Here is a 24,906-nt window from a genome sequence, read left to right as displayed (position 1 = left end):
GCTTGTCACACCTCTGTTTTTGAGTTATTCAACACACTGGTCAGTCTGACAAAATATATAGCCACCTTTAGGGTAACCATCAGAGGAGCTGTCGGAGACAGGTGGTTCAAAAACACCATGAACTGTAGCCTGGGAGAAGAATGTTTTAGTAGCCTTTGCAACCATATCACAGGTTGCAGTATATATTGTGCCCCCCAGTGAAACATTCTTCTAAATGTAACCATACCTGAAAAGGAAAATGTTCCTGGATTTTTCAGGTTCTCTCTCTAACTGCATTGTTCAAAGCATAGAGGAGGAGAGAGGAAGATTTCAGATTCATTACTTGATGACTATAGAATCCTTGTGATGATCTGTTGACATGGGCTGGGACTGTAGTAGGAAGTTTCTCTCATCTTCCCCCTCACACCTCCCTTTTCTACTGAAGGCTATTGGTAGGGCCTTACCAAATTCGTGGCCATGAAAAATGCGTCACGGACTGTGAAATCTGGTCTCCCCTGTGAAATCTGCTCTTTTGTGTACTTTTTATCCTACTATACAGATTTCTCAGGGGAGACCAGTGTTTCTCAAACTACAGGTCCTGACCCAAAAGGGGGTTGGGGAGATGTCACAAGTTTGTTATAGGGGGATTGTGGTATTGCCACCCTTACTTCTGCACTGCCTTCAGAGTTGGATGGCCAGAGAGCAGAAGCTGCTGGTCAGGCGTCCAGCTCTGAAGGCAGTGTCCCATCAGCAGCAGCGCAGAAGTAAGGGTGGCAATACTATACCATGCCATCCTTACTTCTGCACTGCTGCTGGCGGCAGTTCTGCCTTCACAGCTGGGCGCCCATGAATCATGAAATTTACAATTTAAAAAAAACCCTATGATCATGAAATTGACCAAAATGGACCGTGAATTTGATAGGGCTAGCTATTGGCTATGGAAGCCTTCAACTAACTGAACTGCTTTCCTGTTGAGTGAAAACAGTGCCTTAATTTAGAATACCATTAATATGCATAATCTGTGCTAACCTGCATCACAGGTTGTTTCTATTGCAACACCAATGATGAGTAACAGCCCCACTGGACTATGCTATAATGCTTTCACTTGTGGGTAAAAGTAGGAGAGAGAAACTCTTACTAAGACTTTCTAGTCCTGCAATTTTGGACTTGCAGTGGCTGTGTATTGGAAAATCCGTCGCTTATTCCACCCCAGAAGCTGTATTGCAGTGCTGGGTGATGAAATCACTCTGTCTTCTTCGTCACAAGAGTGTTGAGGTTTACTGTCTCGTGCTTTGAAATCTTCAGATGAAAGGTGTTGTAGAAGTTCAAAGTACTATTCTAATTATTTGCAATTTGTGAGGGAGATTTGTTTTAGAGATAGTGACTGCAGTGATCTAGTGTTAATTATTACTTTGGGTTGGCCTTGTCTTATGGAAACAATGACTTCCAGTTGTGTGGATGAGTATGCTGGCACAACACATTCCATGTAGATGAGAAGATTAATCTTAGTATTTCCTACTTTCATCTAAAAACCAAGTGTTCAAACTGCAGAGTGAATCAGTATAGTCAGTGTGCACCCCAAACTCTAGCATTTCAAGGCCAAGACAAAATGTTGAAGATGATTGGGTGGGTGATAGAAGAAGGAAAATGGAGAAGAGAAATTATTGGAGACTACTAAGCAACAGAGGAGCCCCAAAGATGGCAGGACAGTACAAATAATTAAATGGCTTTTTAGGGCAAAATTAGGAACAAGAGATGAGTAAATTATGTTAATTATTGCTTTGTGCCATAGCAACCCTGTGTAGCTTGGGAGAAATAGAATATTATTAAATTATTAACTTAAAAATAAACATTTCACATCAATAATATAAACCAAAATTTAAAGAACTATTGATCTTCCATTACTAAAACCCATAATATGTTCCTTGAATTAATTGAATTACCTATAGCTTATTTCACTTATAGAGGATAATGTCTTGTCTTTGAGGACTTTGTTCATTAAAGGGACTCTGTCAAGGTTGAATCTGCCCAATAATGAATTTTTTACTGATCCTGATAAATCCAGCTGCTCTCAAAGTGATGACTGCAAGTTTTTGAAAATCTCAGTTTCTATATTGGGTGACCTATAAATCCAGAGCTCTGAGCTTGTGGTGGTAACAGGTGTGCATGTTGCACATGCTTCCACCCTACTGTCCAGCTTTGTTCTTGGGAGTACAGAAACTTACAAAATTTTATAGATTTCTTAGGAATTTTAATACCTTACCTATGTATATATATGTGTGTGTGTGCAGATACCTACAAAACAAAACCAAGCTTGTAGGTCCAGTAATAGACCTACCAGCTTTAGCAAATAGTATATTGGATTAAGTGTGGAGTATAGTGCCTAAAAAATAGGTATAGTAATTACATTACTTGTAAAGCCAACATCACCTCCTTAAATCATAGGAGTACCAGTAAAGGTCTAAAAGGCAGTTGAAGTATAAAAGCATCCAGAATTGGGCGAGGTACTTCACAATGTAAATAGAAAGCCATGGTTCCTGGCCTGAAGAGTATACAGTCTCATTTTAGCTGTGACACAGTGAGTGGAGGATGACAAGCAAACCATTTAAGCCACAATTAGGTTCCCAGCAAAAGCAGAGGTCAGTGTTTTGAATAGAGCAGGATGAGGAATGAGTTACTCAGCTACAGAGGTCTGGGAATTTGTTTATATTAAGGCCTACTAGCTTTTATAATGCCTATGTTAAAAAGAAAGTTAATATTATAACTGGCTTAATTATAAGAGTACCTGCTTTTGTAAAACTTTCCCTCTTTGGCATCTAGGTACTTCTTATTTGGAATGGTTCACATCTTATGTAAACAATGTCGTAACAGGTGGCTATCCCATCATCAGGGACCAGATTTTCAGGTATCGTGACTTTGATCTGTAGTGCAGCATAATTACAAGGCAGAGAAAATCAATCTTTTCTTTAAATGCTGATTTTTTTTTTTTCCAGACAGCTGGGTGTGGATGTGTGGTGTGAGGGTTAATGGGTGGGGATGGAGAAAGAGACAGCTGCAGAATCAAAAGGCTTAAACTAATCCTGTTTTGTTACCAGGAATATTAGAACTAGTAGCATCACACTGAAGGGACTGTAATTAATACCAGCTCTAACCCATCCGCCTGCCTAGAACTTGAGGTGCAAAATGAGAGGGCTAGTGAGAAAGACACAGCTGCAGATCGTGTAGGAGTTTATTGAAGAGCAGTTCTGCATAGCTCAAAAGCTTGTCTCCCACCAACAGAAGTTGGTCCCATAAGATATTACCTCACTCACCTTGTCTCTAATATCCTGAGGCCAAAACAGCTACAACAAAACTGGTAAACAAATGACATTTGCTATTTTAAATAAGGGATTCTTTCATTGATATGGTCTATCTACCATTCATTCAAATATTGTATTGAATATATGTATTATGATACTCTAAACAAACAAGATTTGGAGATGGATTTACCTTGAAGCTCCACGTGCACTTCTCTAGATGTTTTTGTTTTTATCCTGGTTGTGTATAACAGTAGTTCTCAACCAGGGGTACGCATAAGGGGGTACATCAACTCATCTAGATATTTGCCTAGTTTTACCACAGGCTACATAAAAAACACTAGCAGTCAGTATAGACTAAATTTCATATGGATAATGACTTGTTTATAGTTCTCTATATCAGAGGTTTCGGAAGTGTGGGGCACACCCCGCCTAGGGGGCTGTGGAGAAAGGTCTGGGGGTGGAGGGTGCATGGTGGGACCTGGGCCAGCCTCCACAGGGGTGGGGAGGGAGCGCCACTCAGCCCCTTCCCGCCCCCCACTGTGTTCCAGTCCTGCCCCCACCAGTGTCTCCGACTCCTGGCGACGACCCCATCCTCAGCGTGTCCCCGCTCCTGTGCGCGTGTCCCCCGTCCCTGTCGCTGCCCCCCGCCCCGCCACACACACACTTTGGCCCCTGATCACAGCCCCACTCCTGGCCACGGCCCCACCCCCAGCTATGTCCCCAGCCTTGGCCCCCTTACCTCTGTCTGTGGCCCCCCACCCTCCGCGGAGTCACAGTCCGGCTCCTGGAGCGGGGCAGAGGGCGTGCGTGCGCACGGTTGGGGGTAAAAGGGGGCATGTATATTATGTACTATACACTGAAATGTAAGTACAATATTTATATTCTAATTGATTTATTTTATAATTATATGGTAAAAATGAAAAAGTAATAATTTTTTGTTTTCAGTAATAGTGCGCTGTGATGCTTTTTTGTATTTCTAAGTGAGGTGAAACTTGGGGGTATGCAAGACAAATCAGACTCTTGAAAGGGGTACTGTAGTCTCGAAAGGTTGAAAGCCACTGGTGTATAATAGCCCCTTTTAAGATTAATGGGATGCTGTAAGAACTAAATTTTCTATCTCCAAAATAGATTTGTACACAACTGAATATGAAGAATTGCATGAAGACATTTCTAAAGTCTGCCTTCATAGTTTAAGGCAAGCATTGCACTGTTGTACTAGTGCATTCACAAAGACTAAAGAATGTCTAGTTTCATTTAGGGCTAATAGTCACACACAATAACTTTTTTTTTTTCATTTTGGGTTTAATTATCCAAATACTATTAGTATAGCATGTGGAAACTTATTCTTCAAAAATATCCTTTTAGCATCTGTATTGAACCCATAGAATTGGGTTACATCATAATAAAGAGTTGGAAATTTCTTTTGTATGTTTCTGTTGCACAGGTATGTTCATGATAAGGAGTGTGTGGCCACAACAGGAGATATTACTGTTTCAGTCTCCACGTCTTTTCTACCTGAACTCAGTTCTGTACATCCACCTCATTACTTCTTCACTTACAGAATCAGGTGAGAATAGCAAATGGGCTTTCCTGATAACAGGAGAGTCTTCTGTCTGGAGTTCAAGCCTCATGACTGTTGCATGTGTATGCACAGTACTCAGAAGTATGATGAAATTTAGATATCGTATACATATGGAGCTTGGTGTACAGCATGCAATATAATTATTTTAATATCGTTTTAAATAAAACGACTATTTGACTGTTTTAAAACTTGCAATGGGTCGTCCTGTGCTTTGAGGAGTTTCTTTTCACTAACAATATATAGCACATATCACTTTGCATACGTGAAACATTTGTCACAATATTTGTCATGAATTAAGGAGAGGTAGGTAATTAAGAGGAATAATAAAGCTGGGATTAGTGCTCTGGTGTTCCTACTTGTATCTGTATACAGGTCATTAGAACATACCACTTTCTCTAAGCAGTAGGGAGTATAGAAATAGTATTTTAAATATTTTATAGTGGTTTTTAGACAAGTAATTCATTTCTACGCAAAAAATATTTGATTTGGCTCATAGAATTGAGATGTCCAAAGATGCTCTCCCTGAAAAGGCTTGTCAGTTGGACAGTCGGTACTGGAGAATAACCAATGCCAAAGGTGATGTAGAAGAAGTTCAGGGTCCTGGAGTTGTTGGTATGTAAACTGAGAGTTTGAGTTTCATTTTTGCATTCATAGCATTCCAGTGATTAATGTGAAAATTCTGTAACTTCTGGCGGAGCCATTCTCAGTAATGATGCAAGATGGTGGCTATTCTCTTCTTTTAGCAAACATGCATTCTGTTCCACTTTCTCATATTGCGTTGTGTGTAAGTGAAAGAGTTAAACATTCACTTCAATTTTAAAGGATCTTAAGGAATATAATTTTTGGTTAACTATTTTAAATTGTTGGGCAAATTTGTATATTAATATACAGTAGTTAATATTAGTATAAGTAGTCAAACCATTTAAAGATTTTTTAATTACTTGGATTGTAAGCTCTTTGGGACTGGAATTGTCTTTTTGTACAGCACCTAGCACATTGGGGTCCTGGTCCATGAGTGGGGCTCCTAAGTACTTTGATAATACAAATAAATATTAATAATCCTGAAGTCTCTAATGCCATCTGTTTTTATCTATGTATTAGGGTTAACAGCATAAGTGCATGTCAGAAGACTTAAGTATTTTTTTTTGTATTTAGAAATGATTTGTAGCAATAGTTCGGGGGTTTTTTTGTGTTTTTTTTTTTTTTTAAAGACTCCCGCTCTCCCCCCCCCCCCCCCCCACACACACATGTTGTTGTTTGGGCATTCTTGTCCTTTGAGCTTGTTATAGTGACTCCTGTTCAGCAAGTTAGGCACTTCTGATTTAGTGAACAATATTCTCTAAAAAACTGCTATTCACTTGTGACTGAAAGTGATGCAAAGATAACTAGTCACTAGAATGACATGCCTCCAATGAAGTGGGTATTCACCCACGAAAGCTTATGTTCCAATACGTCTGTTAGTCTATAAGGTGCCACAGGACTCTTTGCTGCTTTTACAGATCCAGACTAACACTGCTACCCCTCTGATACTAGTCACTAGAATGTTCATTAAAACAGGATTTGTTACAACAAGCTTACCTCTTTTTTTTTCCCCCCTTTTATTCGTATAGTACAGTTACAGAAGCGCTTAAACTTTTGTTACTAGCTGTGTATTCCAGCAGAACTCTAGCTGAACTTAATGTCTATAGAAATTAACTATATTGCAAGAGGAAAGTATACACTATTTATACTTAAATTCAAAACTCCCAATGGTTCTTTGTTGTGTTTTGTATTTGCAGGAGAATTTCCAATAATCAGCCCAGGTCGAGTTTACGAATATACCAGCTGTACTACCTTCTCCACTACTTCAGGATACATGGAAGGATACTATACCTTCCACTGTCTCTACTATAAGGACAAGTTCTTTAACGTCATAATTCCCAGATTTCATATGGTATGCCCAACATTCAAGGTGTCTACAGCACGCATGGTAAGCTGAGATACAGTTGGTATTGTCATTTGTGCTTGGCTTTTATCCCTAACCTTTTTGCAGAAAACATGAATGAAATTAGCTCTAATAGAATAGTATAATGTACGTTCTCTAGATAAAGGTCTTACCAGACTCCATAATTATGACACTTTTTCCAGTTTTATAATTTTATTTCTTAGTAGTATAAGATAGACAATTCCCTACAAGAGGGAAGGACAAGAACAACAATTACAAAATCTGGAGATAGATCTAGAGAGAGACGTCTCCTCCCCCCTGCCTCCCACTGAAATCCTGTCCCCTAATTTGAATTCCTCCGAGTTCTTTGGAGTGATTGTGTAGCCAAGAGAATATAACAAAATAGATTAACTGAATCTAACTATCATTTATGATTAAATGTTAATGTCACCTCATGCTTGGATTACTGCGTACACTCCAGGCGGGGCTTTACTTAGTCAATCCAAAAATTTGAGTGGCGTAGTGGTCTGTCTGTTATGCTGCACCTAACAAGCACATGCTTATGTCATATAACTGGAGTTATAATTTGCATTTTGAATCAAAGATGGCTTGAAGCTAAAATGTTTAATTTTTTATCCATGAATCGCTAAATGGGTTGGGTCCTTCCTGTTCGATGGGCCACCTTTCCCCCTCCACTCTGTTACAGCTTCAGTGGATGGAGATGCTGAACTTCAATCATCTTGACAATGAGAGTAGACTAGTAATTCGTCCACGATGGGTCTGCTATTCTGAAATGGCTTCTACCTGCGCGTTCTAGCCCAGGGGTCTGAAATAGCTCATGTCTGTGGACTTTCGGGGCATGCTTCCAGGCACATCCATTTATGCAGGCTATTGCAGTGTTGGGCTTTAGAGGGAGAACAGAGTTGTTTGTTCTGCAGGTGACTTAGATTTATGTTTTTGTAACTTGTGACATTGGCACCTTTGTAAATGTGAAATTGGATGGATACGCCCTTATTTACAAATCTAAATTGTTACATATTTGAGCTCTTTCTGTCTTGGTGTGACCTGATTGTAATTTGCTGCCTTCTACATCAGAAGAATGTCTCTGCTTTTCTCGATAGGAGAGAAGTTTCCATACATGTGCTAAACAGGCCTTTTAAGCTGATTGATTTTAAGGTCAAAAGGGACCTTAATGTTCATCTAGTCTACCCTGCACAACGTAGGCCATGGAATTTCACCCAGTAACTCCTGCATCAATTCCAAAAATTTAATAAATTGCTTTTCTGTTGAATGATTATCTATTTTTAAGGTTTGGAAGCAGCTGGTGAATCTGGGCAGTTTTGTTAGCTTGTTTTGACGTAAGTGTAAATTGACTTGATAAAATTTGTAAACTGTTCTATGTCTAGGTAGTTCAGATGGAATTTAGGGTGTTTAATGTTTTTCAGGCCCTGTAGTTAAACACTCAAAGAAAGCAGAAGGCCTTGCAAAATGCAGAGCAGCAAAACAAAACTGGATTGACAAATAAGCAAAAAGAGCCCAGAGTCAACCGATTCCATAAGAGGGGAAATGAAGCTGCTAATTACACTGGCATCCATGGGCAGGGCAATGCTAAAGAGGAATATGGGCACTCAAGTGATGTGATTAGGAGATTACATTTTTAAAAAGATATTTTGGGAAACTAGCACTGGTTTAGGCTGGTAACAGTGAATGCAAACTGCCAACAGAGGTCACACTTGTAACAGATACATTGCTTTTTCCCCCCTCTTTCCTTTGGTTCCCTTTATTTATTTAAACCTAGACCTCTCTTCTGTTCCACAAGTTGCAGAAATCACTTGCATTTGATTTGGTAATTTTATTACTCTGCCTCTGATACAGATGCTTAGCAGAGGATTATTGTATATTAAAGTTGAGCGGTACTTTGATATTTTAGCATATTGACTCAAATTCAGACCTAGTGGCTTAAATTCTGCTCTGTTACATACTTGTAAATCTGAAAGAACTAATTGAATTCAATAGTTAAGAGCTGGGATTTTTATTGGCCCATAGCTGGGAAGATTTTACAGTATTAGTGCCAGCAAAACCCAGATTTAGTTTTTTGTTCTTGTTTTTTAATGCAAAGCTATTTAAAAGAATTTCAGACAGTCGTCAGAAAGGTTATACCATGCTTTTTTTTAATAAGCCTTAATTTTTCAAGCATAAACCCTTAGTTACTATGTTGGCCCTACACAGTATCCTGGGGCAGGTCTTCACTACCGCCGGGATCGACGTTCTGAGGGTATGTCTACACTACAAAATTAGGTCGAATTTATAGAAGTCTGTTTTTTTAGAAAGTGATTTTATACAGTCGATTGTGTATGTCCCCACTAAGTGCATTAAGTCGGCGGAGTGTGTCCACAGTACTGACGTTAGCATCAACTTTCGGAGCATTGCACTGTGGGTAGCTATCCTGCAGTCTCCACTGCCCATTGGAATTCTGGGTTAAGCTTCCAATGCCTGATGGGGCAAAAACATTTGTCGCGGTTGGTTTGGGGTATGTCTCGTCAGTTGCCCCTCCCTCTGTGAAAGCAATGGCAGACAATTGTTTCATGCCTTTTTTTCTGTGCGGGCGCCGTACTGCTTTCAGCAGACCGTGCAATAGGTTTGCAAACCGTCGTCATCGAACGACTGCTTCCACTGCCACTCTGCTCTCCTGATGCTATGAATCCACCTCGCAGGTCCTCTATATGACCATCATCCTCCACCGCTGCTGCTCTGCTCTCCTGGTGGTCTCGCAGGGCTGCTTCTGCTGCAACTCTGCTCAGCTGCTCTTGTCTCGCGATAACACAGCAAGCGTGCAACCCGCTCAGCTGTTGTGTCCTGGCAGCAGATGGTCCAGTAGGTTTGCAAAACTGGTCATCCAACCACCGCTTCCCCTGCAACTCTGCTCTCCTGCAGACACCATACCACGGCAAACGTGGAGCCCGCTCAGATCACTGCAGCAGTTATGAGCTTTGTAAACACCTCGCGCATTAGCATGCAGTATATGCAGAACCAAAATCCGCAACAGCAGGTGAGGAAGTGATGGCAGCGCAGTGACGAGAGTGATGAGGACATGGACACAGACTTCTCTCAAAGCCCGGCAATTTGGCCATCCTTGTGGCAATGGGAAAGGCTCATGCCATGGAACGCTGATTCTGGGCCCGGGAAACAAGCACAGACTGGTGGGACGGCATAGTGTTGCAGGTCTGGGAAGATTCCCAGTGGCTGGGAAACTTTCGCATGCGTAAGGCACTTTCATGGAACTTTGTGACTTGCTTTCCCCTGCCCTGAAGCGCAAGAATACCAAGATGAGAGCAGCCCTCACAGTTCACAAGTGAGTGGAAATAGTCCTCTCGAAGCTTGCAACTCCAGACAGCTACTGGTCAGTCGGGAATCAATTTGGAGTGGACAAATCTACGTGGGGGCTGCTGTGATTCAAGTAGCCAGCGCAATCACTGAGCTGCTGCTATCAAGGGTAGTGACGTTGGGAAATGTGCAGGTCATAATGGATGGCTTTGCTGCAATGGGATTCCCGAACTGTGTGGGGTGATAGATGGAACGCATATCCCTATCTTGGGACCAGATCACCAAGCAAGCCAGTACATAAACCGAAAGGGGTACTTTTCAGTGGTGCTGCAAGCACTGGTGGATCACAAGGGATGTTTTACCAACATCAACGTGGGATAGCCGGGAAAGGTACATGACGCTTGCATCTTCAGGAACTCTGGTCTGTATAAAGAAAGGGAGGACTTATGGCACCTTAGAGACTAACCAATTTATTTGAGCATAAGCTTTCGTGAGCTACAGCTCACTTCATCGGATGCATACTGTGGAAAGTACAGAAGATCTTTTTATACACACAAACACCCATTTTTTCATGGTTTGTGTGTATAAGAAGATCTTCTGTACTTTCCACAGTATGCATCCGATGAAGTGAGCTGTAGCTCACGAAAGCTTATGCTCAAATAAATTGGTTAGTCTCTATGGTGCCACAAGTACTCCTTTTCTTTTTGCGAATACAGACTAACACGGCTGTGACTCTGAAATCTGCTCTGTATGAACAGCTGCAGCAAGGGACTTACTTTGCAGACCAGAAAATAACCATGTGGGATGTTGAAATGCCTATAGTTATCCTTGGGGATCCAGCCTACCCCTTAATGCTATGGCTCATGAAGCTGTACAAAGGCACCCTGGACAGTAGTCAGGAGCTGTTCAACTGTAGGCTGAGCAAGTGCAGAATGGTGGTAGAATGTGCATTTGGATGTTTAAAAGCGCGCTGGTGCAGTTTACAGAGTCGGTTAGACCTTAGCGAAACCAATATTCCCATTGTTATTACTGCTTGCTGTGCGCTCCACAATATCTGTGAGAGTAAGGGGGAGATGTTTATGGCGGGAAGGCAAATCGCCTGGCCGCTGATTACATGGAGCCGGACACCAAGGTGGTTAGAAGAGCACAGCAGGGCGCGCTGCGCATCAGAGAAGCTTTGAAAACCACTTTCATGGCTGACCAGGCTACGGTGTGACAGTTCTGTTTGTTTCTCCTTGATGAAAACCTGCCCCCTTGGTTCACTCTACTTCCCTGTAAGCCAAACGCCTTCCTCTCCCCCCTTCAGTCACCTCTTGCAGAGGCAATAAAGTCACTGTTGTTTCAAATTCGTGCACTCTTTATTAATTCATCGCACAAATAGAGGGATAACTGCCAAGGTAGCCCGGGTGGGGTGGGGGAGGAGGGAAGGACAAGGCCACACTGCACTTCAAAACTTATTGAATGAATGCCAGCCTTCTGTTGCTTGGGTAATCCTCTGGGTTGGAGTGGTTGGATGCCCGGGGGGTGCCTCTCAACCCCCCCCCCCACGTTCTTGGGTGTCTGGGTGAGGAGGCTATGGAACTTGGGGAGGAGGGTGGTTGGTTACACAGGGGCTGCAGTGGGGGTCTGTGCCTTTCCTGCACCTCAACCATACGTTGGAGCATATCAGTTTGATCCTCCAGTAACCTCAGCATTGCATCCCGCCACCTTTCCTCCTGATCGTGCCACTTGTTCTCTCGCATGTCCCTCCTGTCCTCGCGTTCATTTTGTGCTTTCCTGAACTCTACCATTGTCTGCCTCCACGCATTCTGCTGGGCTCTTTCAGTTTGGGTGGACTGCATGAGCTCGGAGAACATTTCATCGGAAGTGCATTTTTTTTGCCGCCTTATCTGCACTAGCCTCTGGGATGGAGATGCTAGTCACAGTGTTGAAACATTTTCAGCTGTGGGAGGAAAAAAAGGGAGATTAAAATTTAAAAAGACACATTAGCAATTTAAAAGGAGGGACTGATATTTTTGGGTTAATGTGCAGCAGAAACCCAACTAACTCCCCCCCCCCCACCCAATTCTCTGGGATGATAGCTTCATCCCTCCGCCCCACTGCATGGATAACAGCGGAGATGATTTTTTTTTTCAGCTACAGGCAAACAGCCCAGCAGGAACGGCCACCTCTGAATGTCCCCTTAATAAAATTCCCCTATTTCAACCAGGTGACTATTAATGATATCACACTCCTGAGGATAACACAGAGAGATAAAGAACGGATGTTGCTTGAATGCCAGCAAACACCAGGACCACACGCTGCCATGCTTTCTTATGCAATGATTCCAGACTACGTGCTACTGGCCTGCTGTGGTAAAGCATCCTACAACGGAGGATGCAATAAGGCTGCCCTCCCCAGAAACCTTTTGCAAAGGCTTTGGGAGTACCTCCAGGACAGCTTCATTGAGATGTCCCTGGAGGATTTCCGCTCCATCCCCAGACACGTTAACAGACTTTTCCAGTAGCTGTACTGGCTGCGAATGCATCCCAAGTCTTCAGGGCAAATTAGTCATTTAAATGCTTGCTTTTAAACCGTGTATTATATTTACAAAGGTATACTCACCAGAGGTGCCTTCTCCGCCTTCAAGGTCCAGGAGCCTGGGTTGGGAGGGTTGGAGGATATTGGCTCCAGGGTGATAAATAGTTCCTGGCTGTCAGGGAGAACAGTTTATCCACTTGCCTGGTGTGCGCTGTCTTCAACCTCCTTCTCCTCCTCATCTTCCTCATCCCTGTTGTGTGAAACTCCCTTGCAGGAGTCCATGTACAGGTGTGGGGTAGTTGTAGGAGAACTGCCTAGAATTGCATGCAGCCGCTTATAGAAGCGGCATGTCTGGGGCTCTGACCCCGAGCGGGCGTTTGCCTCTTGGGTTTTTTGGTAGGCTTAAGTTTCACACGGCACTGCTGTGGGTCCCTGCTGTAGCCTCGGTCCTTCATGCCCTTGGAAATTTTTTTCAAATATTTTGGCATTTTGTCTTTTGGAATGGAGTTCTGGTAGCACGGATTTGTCTCCCTAAACAGCAGTCAGATCCAGTACCTCCTGTTCGGTCCATGCTGGAGCTCTTTTGCGATTCTGGGACTCCATGGTCACCTCTGCTGAGGAGATCTGCACGGTCACCTGTGCTGATTAGCTTGCCATGCTGGCCAAACAGGAAATGAAATTCAAAAGTTCACAGGGCTTTTCCTGTCTACCTGGCCAGTGCATCTGAGTTGAGAGTGCTGTCCAGAGTGGTCACAATGGAGCACTGCGGGATAGCTCCCAGAGTCCAATACTGTCGAATTGCGTCCACCCTAACCCAAATTTGACCTGATGATGTTGATTTCAGCGCTAATCCCCTCATCGGGGAGGAGTACAGAAATTGATTTTAAGAGCCCGTTAAGTCGACAAAAATGGCTTTGCGTGGATGGATGCAGGGTTAAATTGATCTAATGCTGCTAAATTCGACCTAAACTCGTAGTGTAGATCAGGGCTGAGATTGATCCACTGGTGGTCAATTTAGTGGGTCTAGTAAAGAACCGCCAAATCAACAGCAGATCGCTCTCCAGTCAACCCCTGTACTCTACCCCTGACAAGAAGAATAAGGTAAGTAAACGAGAGATTTTTTTCCTGTAGACCCCGCAGTAACTCGACCTAAAGTACGTTGACTTCAGCTACGTTATTCACGTAGCTGGAGTTGTGTAGTGTAGGTCAACTTACCGTGGTAGTGTAGACATAGCCCTGATTAACAAACAAAGCAGGTATAGCTACCAGTTCTAGGTGAAGGCCTTTATTTTTTGGGGAGGTGTTGGGGTTTTTTAAACACTTGGTCTGATACAAGCCTTTTCAGATGTTAATTGGGGTGAAGAAAGGTGCATATAATATCCAATTCTTATACCCCTTTTTTAAAGAAGTTACATGTTCCTGAAATATGCCCTTTCGGTCTTTTATAACTTGTTTTTCTGATTAATATTTTTAAAGGGGATAACGTGAACAGACTAAAGGCTGGCTTAAATTTTACTTTTTTTAATTTATGAATTACTTTTTGGGTTAGCTCTTGTGGTTGTGCTGTTTTACAGAATTAGTTAACCCAGCTCAGTTAGTTCTACATTCACCATTTTCATGTTTTTTGTGTGATTTGTTTAGTAAACATAACTAACCATGACCATAGTGATTTTTTTTTACATCAGCACAAATACACAGAGACCCTGGTTAAACATCTAAAGTACATAATTGTGTCAGTGTCCAAGTGTAATGTTAGCACTTTCAGTAAACTTTCATACAGGCTGTCTGGTGCCAGGGAAAAAACCCACTCCCAGAATTCTTCAGCAAATTCAGACTTACCAAGCTTTACCAAACTCATGTCAACCACAGTAATTTATAATAATTCAACACCATTCCAACAGTTAGTGAGTCAGATTCTGATCTCACTGGTCTACTTAGTTTATGAATAAAAGTTTAAACAGATTATAAATATAATTGCCATGTAGATTAAATTTTATAAAATTGATACATGAAAACAAATCTGATTTAACAGTATTTTGATATTTATAATTAGTCTTTATCTGAGACTGACTTTAAATGTGATGTAAATGACATCTTGATTTTAATTTTTTTGTTACATTGTTAGCACTTGATCAGAGTGAGATTTAGGAGGCAATTAAGTACTTAGTTAAACATGGGGGTGTCTTGTTTATAGGAAACTAATCATAATGAATATGCTATGGATGAAGATGAAGACTCAACAGATACTGATGAATATGAAGACAGACGTAGAGTCTTGGATATTCCTGCCCCTTCTGGACGCTGTCCACGTCATACCTGATTGTACTTCTTTAAAAAACAAAACAAAAAAACTGTTGGTTAGAGAAGTTAAACTTTCTGGGGCTTCTACATAAGACAGTTTCTGAATATTGTAAATGAATTGTTTCTTTTCCACAGCAGGACAACTAGCATGAATATTGGTGCCAGTTCTAACTTTCATCTGATTGGACTGTAAGGATTTTTTTTTTTGAGGGCGGGGGGAAGGGTTTTGTGGGGGTTTTTTGTTCACTTTTTTTTCTGAAGTGCAAGACAGCTTGACAGTCTGAGGAAATCATATCTTACATTTTTAAACTATTTCCTATTTATGATCATATTACAAACATGGTATGGGGATTTGTTTTTATACAAGCATTTAAAACTTAGCAACAGACAGAGGAGTTTGCAAAAAGGTATATAATGGCCTTTCACACTGACTTCCAATTGTTAATTTCTGCTTTGAATGAATGGAATTTGCAGTTAGGCCTGTGTAACCCCATTGGGTTGGATCAGGTGCTCCTGTACATTTTTATATTAATATACAGATACCATAAAATTCTGGTGACTGAGTGCGTAAGTTTGAAATGAAACAAACTTTATTTTTCAGACAATCTGTCTTTCATCTTAGTTTATAATAAATATCTGATGATGATCACAGATACATGCCTTTTGGGATGTAGTATAATTCATAATCTGCTGTTTACTAATCAGCAATTTCTCAGTTATTACATAGTACAAATTTGTAAATACTGTTTGATTTTTTTTTCCTTTATATGCTGTTTGCTGTCAGACTTTGTGGTAAGTGACACAAATTTTATGTGTAAGACTAAGTATTATCAAATGTTTTCCTGAATCCTATATGAATTTTTGTAATTATGCTTGATTCACAATTGGGGCTTAGCAGTACACAGATGTCTAAAAGCCTTATATTTAAAGAAACATTTGTTTGTTCTATCGTTTTTATTTTGTTTCCACTGCTATTAAAATAAATATATTGCCTTCATTGTTCTAAATGTTGCTTGGAACTATTCCTCTTGCTAAGAGTAGAACAAGGAATTAAAAGTTGCAACTGATGCCACATTGTAGTTGGCTGCCCTTCTTCACACTTACCACAGCAAATTCCCTCCAGCTTGGACAGAAAGTATCTGGCACTGGTGGACCCAACTGAAACCTCATTTGCTGGATATCTCCTTGAGTAATGGTTGGCTGCAGCTATTATAGATTGTGGCTGCTATTTCCTTTACATGATTTTAGTGCCATTAGATTCACTCGTAGGTTTATTGTCTTCACGTCAGGGAGGTTTTCCCAAGACCGAATTAAGTAGAACCAGGAAACGTTACTGGATTGAATCCTGTATTGCTCAGGAAAAATGTCTATGGAAGTGGATGAGAGACATAACTACCTAGGTCTACAGAGCTCTGCCCGTAATCGATAATTCTAATGAACTGTATAACAATTGGAATACTTGAAACTGTTCACTTGTTGTTTTTACTGAACCTTCTAAATACTGAGTGAAAGGAAAATACTATAATGCGAGAGCCTTGATTCCTATTTCAACTAAATACAAAAGGTTTTTTTAAAAAATAATTAGTTAACAAAAGATTAGAGACTAGTAACTTTCAGCATAACCACAAATCTGTAGTATTAAAATGAAAAGATTCTAATATTCTTTAAGGGCAGAAAGTTCCCCTGTCTTATTGATGATTATGGCTCCATGTCTGTTGTGGGGGTCGTGGAAGTCATTGGTGCTGTGACTTCTGCAGCAGCCAGTGTGGCTGTCCAGCCGGGTTCAGCCACACCAGCTGCTGCTGGAGCGGCTCTGCAGCCAGCCACTCAGGTGGCCCCACAGCCAGCTGCATGTGTTCAATCTCAAGTCTTAAGACCAAGAACTTTTCAAAAAATCCCACTGAGACTGAACATTGGAAGCTCTAACTAGGTAGGCTGTTGTCTGCATTGCTATCTGGTAGAGTTGAATGGGGGTTGGGGACAATTTTTGCAAAATGTCTTTAAGTAGATAAGGTATTAAATAGTAATAATTGGAAAGGTCATTGTCTCTCATGCTTGTAAATGGCTGGAAGGACAAAAACCACAATTGTATACAGTGTTGTAGCTGTGTTGGTCTCAGGATATTAGATACACAAGGTGGGTGAGGTAATACCTATTATTGGCCTGACTTCTGTTTGTGTGAGAGACAAGCTTTTGAGCTTATACAGAGCTTTTCTTCAGTTCTGGGAAGCAAGCTTGTAAAAGATACTACCTGATTCACCTTGTCTCACTAAAAGCCCAACTGTCAGTGTTTACTTTGACATAAGCACCTAAATAAAATTATATCCGATTCTCTAGATTGTGATCTATAGGTTTGTAGTCTTCCCTGACTCAGTTTCCTCTATTATGGTGATGTGCTTAGGGTAAGAGGAAAAGACCTGGAAGGAAGAGGATTGTGTTTTAGGAGAGAGCTAGTTTGGGAAACACTTTAACTAAAATTCATATGTGAAAAAGCAGTGACCACATTTGGTTTAAGCCCTGCTTTTACATATAGCTTTTTTTTTTCAAATGTGATTTTAGGGGAAAACCAAACATCACTCTTCTCTGTGCACCCAAAACTACTGGTACTTACCATACAAAGAGAAATAAACATAAAACTCTGTGGTGAACAGAAATCGTAGATGGATACAATGGCTCAATTGAGGACACCAGTGTAAATGGATTTGCTTCTTTTTCTAATTTAAACTGCAAATTTCCATAGCTTGTGCAAAGGGGGCTTTTGCTAAAGCATCATGTTCTTGATGTTCTCTGCTCTACAGCTGAAGCCTGGTTATAGGGGTAATTCATCTGCTCATCAAGTTCTACCACTTCTGTTTTAGCTACTGATTCATACCATCTGTTTGTTTTTATGTAGCTCTTCTTTCCTTACCTCAGAAGCTGGTTTCTTACATGCTATATGAATGATTGGCTATGTGTCCTGTGCAATATACTCTTAAGGGAAAACTGCACCACTCGTGTATTAACATCAATCTTCATACATGTCTTACTTCCACATATGGGCAATGAATTGCTCACTTACAAAACTTTTAATTCTGCTTTATGCTAAAAAGCTTGAGCTATGTTCAGCTATTTACAAGCAGACAGAAAAATGCAATATATTGAATTTGTGAAAAGAGAACTGGAGGTGTTACATCTGGCAATCCTCTAAGTCCTAGTGCTAAGGAGTAAATATTAGGAGGAAGGCTACGTTCTATGAAAACAAGGAGATGTGTGAAAGGGAATACGACTAAAAGGAAACACTTTGAATAATCAATGTCTAACAAACTCAGTGGACCTTCTTCTACAGTCTCTTAAAGCACAGATCTTGGTATGGCTCACAAGTGGTGTAGATACATGAATAAAAATAGCTTGTGCAATTATACTACATCTAGGATAAAATTGCAGAACCGTAACTTCTGCTTTAGGCTATTAATGGAATGTCAGCTAAGGTGAGGAAGAAAAACTTTATTGTATTAGTTGCTCAACCTGGTGTCTCTCTAACCACCTTGCTGAAGCATCTGCAGTAAGCCCCACCTTATCCCTTGTGTATCGGCCTAGGTAGACCAGAGTTCTGTGTAGAACGTGTCATGAGCCACTGAATGTCGTGCAGAATACGAAAACATAGATTTACTTGCATGGTAGACTGGCTACAAGTGTTTACTATGGATAGCTGGACATCATAGAAGATTAGGGTTTGAAGAGACCTCATGAGGTTATCTAGTCAAAGCAGGACCAATCCCAACAAAATCATCCCAGCCAGGGCTTTGTCAAGCTGGGCTTTAAAAACCTCTAAAGAGGGAGGTTCCACCACCTCCCTAGGTAACCCATTCCAATGCTTCATCACCTTCCCAGTGAAATAGTTTTCCCTAATGTCCAACCTAGATCTCCCCCACTGCAACTTGAGACCATTACTCCTTGTTCTGTCATCTGCCACCACTGAGAATAGCCTAGCTCCATCCTCTTTGAAATCCCCCTTCAGGTAGTTGAAGGCTGTTATCAAATCCCCCCTGCTCTTTTCTTTTGCAAACTAAATAATCCCAGTGTCCTCAGATTCTTCCCATAAATCATGTGCCCCAGCCCCCTAATCATTTTTGTTACTCTCCACTGGACTCTCTCCAATTTGTCCACATTCTTTCTGTAGTAGGGGGCCCAAAACTGCATGTAATACTCCAGATGTGGTCTCATCAGTGCCAAATAAAGGGGAATAACCACTTCCCTCTATCTGCTGGCAATGCTCCTACTAATGCAGCCTGCTAATATGTGGGGTGTTCCTTCTGTCAGTTAAATGATAGTTCTTCAGTTCTCTCTCTAACTTCTGCATTATTAGATCGATAAGGTGACCTTAACAGAGGTATGACATTTACAGTAAAAGGTTTGGCGTATGAATGCCTTTTGATATAGGTGAGGATATGTGGTCATGCAGTTAATTGTTTGCCTGAATGGTTAGAATTTGGTATTCAGAACAGTGAATGATAAAGGGAATAATATAGTTCCAATTATATATGACTGGAATTCTATCCACAAATACTCTGAAGCTTGAGTTGTAGAATGTTTGTATTTTTAACCCTGGGATTGATTTGATGTACATTTTAGGGACACAATATGCTATTGGAAAGTTAGCAGCTTTCTGCGGGAGTGTGGCACACAGTAGTTGTTATCTGCATGCATTCAGCAGGGACTCCTAGAAATTTTACTGAGAGCAGATCTTATGGTTTGAACTGATACTTCAAAATGCACTAAAACTCTATGTGCATACTCAGAATTTTCTTTTGAAATATCCTTTAGGAAAACAGCATTACTTAGTGGGAAGAGGAAAGACCGGAGTAAGCATTAGTGTTAACACAGAGTAACCATGCTCCTGACCCCCTTCCCGTAGCCATGGGAAGGAGTGCAGGGGGTGCTGCAGCATCGCCAGGTTTTATGCAGGGCCTCTGGCCCCAGGCCGGGGGCTCCACTCAGGGGCAGCAGGTTTGTATAATTTTTGGTGGTACCCAGAACGGCTCCAAGTCCTGCCCCCCTCCCCTCCTGCCCAGCCTAAGGCTGTGAGCTCTGGGTGAGAGTTTGGGAATTGGGTGCAGGCTCTGGAAGGGGGGCTGGGCTACAGTCAGGGGTTGGGGTGCAGGAGGAGTACAGGCTTTGGGAGGGAGTTTGGGTGCTGTGTGCAGGCTCTGGGCTGGGATAAGGGTTTAGGGTGCTGGGTGTGGGTTTGGGTGCAGGGCTGGGGATGACGAGTTTGGAGGTGTAGCAGGCAGGCTGTCCTGGAGCTGGGGGCTAGGGAGGAGGACAAGCCCCCCGGGCCTGCTGCTCAGGAGGTATAGCCAGGATAAGCCCTCCCTCCTCTCCCTCCTCGGAGTCAATGCGAGTCACCTGCGGGGTGGGGGCACTGTCATGTTCCTCCTCCAGTGCTGCAGCTGCCTTAGCCTGCCCCCAGTATCGCTCCCTTGTAGCATCCAGGGGCCAGTGAGAGAGCGCAGTGCAGAGATAGCTACCCGCTGCCCAGGACAGGCAGGGACGCGTGGGGGCAGCAGGTGGGGCCGGAGGCGAGACCCAGCCCTGAACATTGGTAGAGCCAGCCCCACCCCCCTGCCCTGAATTTGCTGGAGCCCAGGCGCCAGGGGCCCATATAACTTGCCATCCCTGGCAACTTGCCCCAGGCCCTGCTCCCCTGACGCTGGCTCTGTGCTCAGGGCTTTACTCGTGTCCTTCCACGTAGGACTTTGCTCTCGGGCACCTGGGGCTTGGGTTGTGTCCACTGGCCCCACACCTGCCTACACCCTGTGCTCCCAGACCTCTGCTTCAGGGCCCCATGCCTGGTCCTATGGCAGGGGTTCTGCTCCTGGCTCCATACCTGCCCCTAGCTATGGCCACAGCCTCAGCCCCCTTACCCCTGTCCGGGTCCCCCGCTCTGAGAGACAGTCAATAGGCGCCAACTCTGTGGGTGCTCTGGGGCTGGAATACGCATGGGGAAACCCACTGGTAGCCAAACTCCCCTCACCCCCCCCCCGTCCCACCTCCTCCTCCCCTGAGCATGCCTTGTCCCCACTTCTCTGCCTACCTCCCAGCCCTTCCTCCCAGCCGCAGCCAGACAGCTGTTTGGCACCCTGCTGGGGGGGGAGGAGGAGCTGGAACCTGGTGGGCTCGGGAAGGAGGCGGGGCCGGGGTGGGGATTTGGGGAAGGGGTTGGAATGGGGGCAGAGTTGGGGCGGGGGTGGAGCCGGGGGCCGTGTGGGTGTCAAGCACCCAGGGGAAAGTGGGGAAGTGGGTGCCTAGAACCAAAAATGTTCCAGCACCACTGCTTCCTGGCTAATGGGACTGAGTGCGACCAAATAAAAGCAGGTAGCGACAACTCTCATCAATGTCCGCATGACGGAAGAAGTTGCTGAGCATCAGGAACGGGACCCCTAACGCAGCCCTATTCTAAACACTGGCTAATGTTGACGTTGACTAATGTTATGCTGGGATACTGGACTCAGTGTTGCGGAAGGGTACAGGGCACTGTGTGGTCAACTTTTAATTCTGTGTTTAAAGAAGTTTTGAGCAAGTAATTGTTCTAGTTTTTTGCCCAGCAAATTCCAATTTATGGGATTCCACTACTTTTCTTGGGGTGCTTTCCCTTAGCCTATCTAATTTACTATCAGCGTAAATTTTTATAGCTTAATTTCATCCTATTACTTGTAGTTATATCCTTGTGTACTAGGCTACATCTCCAGCCTTGATGTCTACACTTGTAGATGGCTAACTTGTTCATTATGTTGAATGGCTCTCAACCTTTCCAGACTATACCCCTTTCAGGATTCTGATTTGTCTTGCATACCCCCAAGTTTCACCTCACTTAAAAACTAGTTGCTTACACAGTCAGACATAAAAATAAAATTTTTTTTACCATATAATTATAAATTGGAATATAAATATTGTACTTACATCTCCTTGTGTAGTGTAGATAGAGCAGTATAAACATTTCATTCTGTATGAAATGTTAGTTTGTACTGACTTTGCTCGTGCTTTTTATGTAGCCTGTTAAAATAGGCAAATATCTAGGTGAGTTGATGTACCCCCTAGACACCTCTGGCTCTGTGTAACCTTAGGGATACCTGTACCCTTGATTGAGAACCACTCCATTATATCCTCTACAGGAATCTCTCAACCGTTAGGATTTCCCCCCTCACCTTTAAGATGTACTAACATCATCTATGAACTTCGTGTATTTGCTGTTCACTTTTTCGGCTCCTTAACCAAGATGCTGAATGTGAGTAAATGGAATAGTCCCAGGGCAGAGCAGGAGCTTCTAGAAGGGCTCCAACCCCAGCCCAAAGTCAAAATACCACTTCTCGAGGGCAGGTGCAAATTACAAGAGGCAGAGGAGGTGAAAAAAATATTCCCTAAGACTCATTGACAGCTTGGAAATAGGTGGCAAGGATTGAGGAAACCACATAAAGGGATCAGAACTACTCACTGAACCAAATAGCGGCTTACCCTGTTTGTTTAGTGTAGAGGGGGAAAGATAACCTCGCTTAAATAACATAAACACACGACTCTACTTAGCAAGCTCTAATGCAAACCATTACAAAAGAAAGGGAGAGCACAGGTCCTGATCGAACACACTGCGGAGTGACTTACCATGCGACGCGAGTGTGGGGAACTAAAGGGTGGGCTTTCTGCTCCTCTCCCTCTCATCTCACTTTCCCCATGTCAGAACAAAAGCCAACAGGGAAGCTGAGTGCTGCTGACGGAGCTAGAAGGGGCTGGCTTGGGAGAGCTTTCTCCAGCAGACGTGAATCTAGCAGGGAGGCAGAGTGAGCGGGGAGCTGGACAGGTGCAAGCTCAGAGCAGGTAGGAGGCTATTGGAGCGTACTGTAGTGCGGAGGAACTGCGGCGACCAGCGCTCTCAGGAGATGCATGCCGGCTAGAGGGCTGGATTGCGGGATGGGGGTAGGGGGTTGCTGCATCAACCCACAAGATCTGCTCTCCTTATTCCCCTCTGCCACCGGGGGCATGGATTGCTCTCCCCCCAGTGCAGAGGAAGAGGCTGTTTTACTGCTGGAGCAGAGCCTCCCCCTCCCTTGTCCCTTTTGCTGCTGAGCCGGCAACCTGCCCATATTTATTCCCCGCTTCTGGAGGGCCTAAGCCCCCTTTCCAAGGGAGGGATAGATTGCGGACTCCTCCCTCCCCTCAGCCGCCCCCGCTCTGCAGAGGGGTGAGGCGGGTGCAGAAGGGAGGCTGGAGGCGGTGGGGAGGTGCAGCGCGCGTGCCGCAGAGGCGCTGCGGCGGGGAGGACCTGCCTCCCGCTCGGGTCTGTGGCTAACCGGGGCTGCGGAGGGGCGCCTTGGGCCTGCGCGGGGAACAAGGGCCCTTGAAGAAAGTTCTCTGTGGGGAGGGGCTGAAGAGAGAGACCCGCACGGGGGAAAAGCTACCTCCGCTGCAGGGGAGCGGACATGGAGCCTGGCTCCCTGCCTCATCCACCTCCCTTCAAGCTAGCCACACTTTCCCTGAACTTCACCCTCATTCCACTGTCCCCCCTGTTCCCCACCCAGCCCCTCTGTCACCCCACTTCCTCCTCCCCCAGCCCCTTCCCTCACCTTCACCCTCATTCCACTGTCCCCCCTGTTCCCCACCCAGCCCCTCTGTCACCCACCTTGCTCCTCCCCCAGCCCCTTCCCTCACCTTCACCCTCATTCCACTGTCCCCCCTGTTCCCCACCCAGCCCCTCTGTCACCCACCTTGCTCCTCCCCCAGCCCCTTCCCTCACCTTCACCCTCATTCCACTGTCCTCCCTGTTCCCCACCCAGCCCCTCTGTCACCCCACTTCCTCCTCCCCCAGCCCCTTCCCTCACCTTCACCCTCATTCCACTGTCCCCCCTGTTCCCCACCCAGCCCCTCTGTCACCCACCTTGCTCCTCCCCCAGCCCCTTCCCTCATCTTCACCCTCATTCCACTGTCCCCCCTGTTCCCCACCCAGCCCCTCTGTCACCCACCTTGCTCCTCCCCCAGCCCCTTCCCTCATCTTCACCCTCATTCCACTGTCCTCCCTGTTCCCCACCCAGCCCCTCTGTCACCCCACTTCCTCCTCCCCCAGCCCCTTCCCTCACCTTCACCCTCATTCCACTGTCCCCCCTGTTCCCCACCCAGCCCCTCTGTCACCCACCTTGCTCCTCCCCCAGCCCCTTCCCTCATCTTCACCCTCATTCCACTGTCCCCCCTGTTCCCCACCCAGCCCCTCTGTCACCCACCTTGCTCCTCCCCCAGCCCCTTCCCTCACCTTCACCCTCATTCCACTGTTCTCCCTTCTCCTCCACCCCTTCCCAATCCATCACCCCATCTCCTCTCTCATCTTCACACTCATTTCAGTGCCTTTTCTGTCCCATTCTACAGTCTCTCTTCTGAGGCATAAAGGAGCGATTCAGACACAGTTGTACGCGATTTGGGGTCCCCTTGAACTGACAGAGGGGGAGATACTCCCAGTGCTTAATTTGTAATTAAATTTTTTTACATTCATAACTGATGCAGCAAGCCCAGAGGTGCCAGGGCTATGGATAGAGCCCTGCGCGGAAACCAGATTTATATGTGCGGATATAAAGTGGATATCTGAGAAGCTGCAGGGCTCGACCAGGAACGGCAGGTGAAAGCAGCCGCACTCAGGCTGCCACTCACAGGAGCCAGTGACCTGCATAGGCAGCTCCTCTGGTGTGGCTCTACTGCCCCCAGCCCCGCCCACTGGAGTGAGTACCAGGCTCAGCGGCTTGCACACTCCTGGACTAGCACAACCAGGGACAGCTGTTGCTGAGCCTAGTGCCCCAGTGGGCAGGGCTGGGAGTGGTAAAGCCATGCCAGAGGAGCTGCCTGCGCAGGGTGCTGGCTCCTGGACGCGGTGGCCTGATGTGAGGCTGCTTTTGCCACTGCTGTTCCCAGAAGAGTCCTGTTGTTCCTCAGATATCTGCTTTATAACTGCAGATATCTGCATC

General features: G+C 44.3%; 1 protein-coding gene across 7 annotated transcripts in view; it reads left to right on the top strand.

The window, feature by feature from the left end:
• The window catches only part of FBXO3 (F-box protein 3), a 59,847-nt gene that overhangs the window by 17,710 nt on the left and 17,231 nt on the right, over window positions 1-24,906 (top strand). For 2 of the 7 annotated variants that reach the window (XR_012159382.2, XR_012159383.2), the window contains exons 7-10: window positions 2,800-2,884; window positions 4,723-4,845; window positions 5,357-5,472; window positions 6,639-6,829. Coding sequence is in view for 5 of the 7 variants with exons in the window: in XM_073347905.2 (XP_073204006.2) it covers window positions 2,800-2,884; window positions 4,723-4,845; window positions 5,357-5,472; window positions 6,639-6,829; window positions 14,823-14,948 (641 nt within the window). In the remaining 2 variants the exon portion in view is untranslated. The other 5 variants (XM_073347905.2, XM_073347907.2, XM_073347906.2 and 2 more) reach the window with 5 other exon arrangements.

This window comes from Lepidochelys kempii, chromosome 6, assembly GCF_965140285.1.
Source record: "Lepidochelys kempii isolate rLepKem1 chromosome 6, rLepKem1.hap1, whole genome shotgun sequence".
NCBI classification, from domain to species: Eukaryota; Metazoa; Chordata; order Testudines; family Cheloniidae; genus Lepidochelys; species Lepidochelys kempii.
Note: the sequence above shows the minus strand (reverse complement) of the source record. Positions and strands in the feature narration are given on the sequence as shown.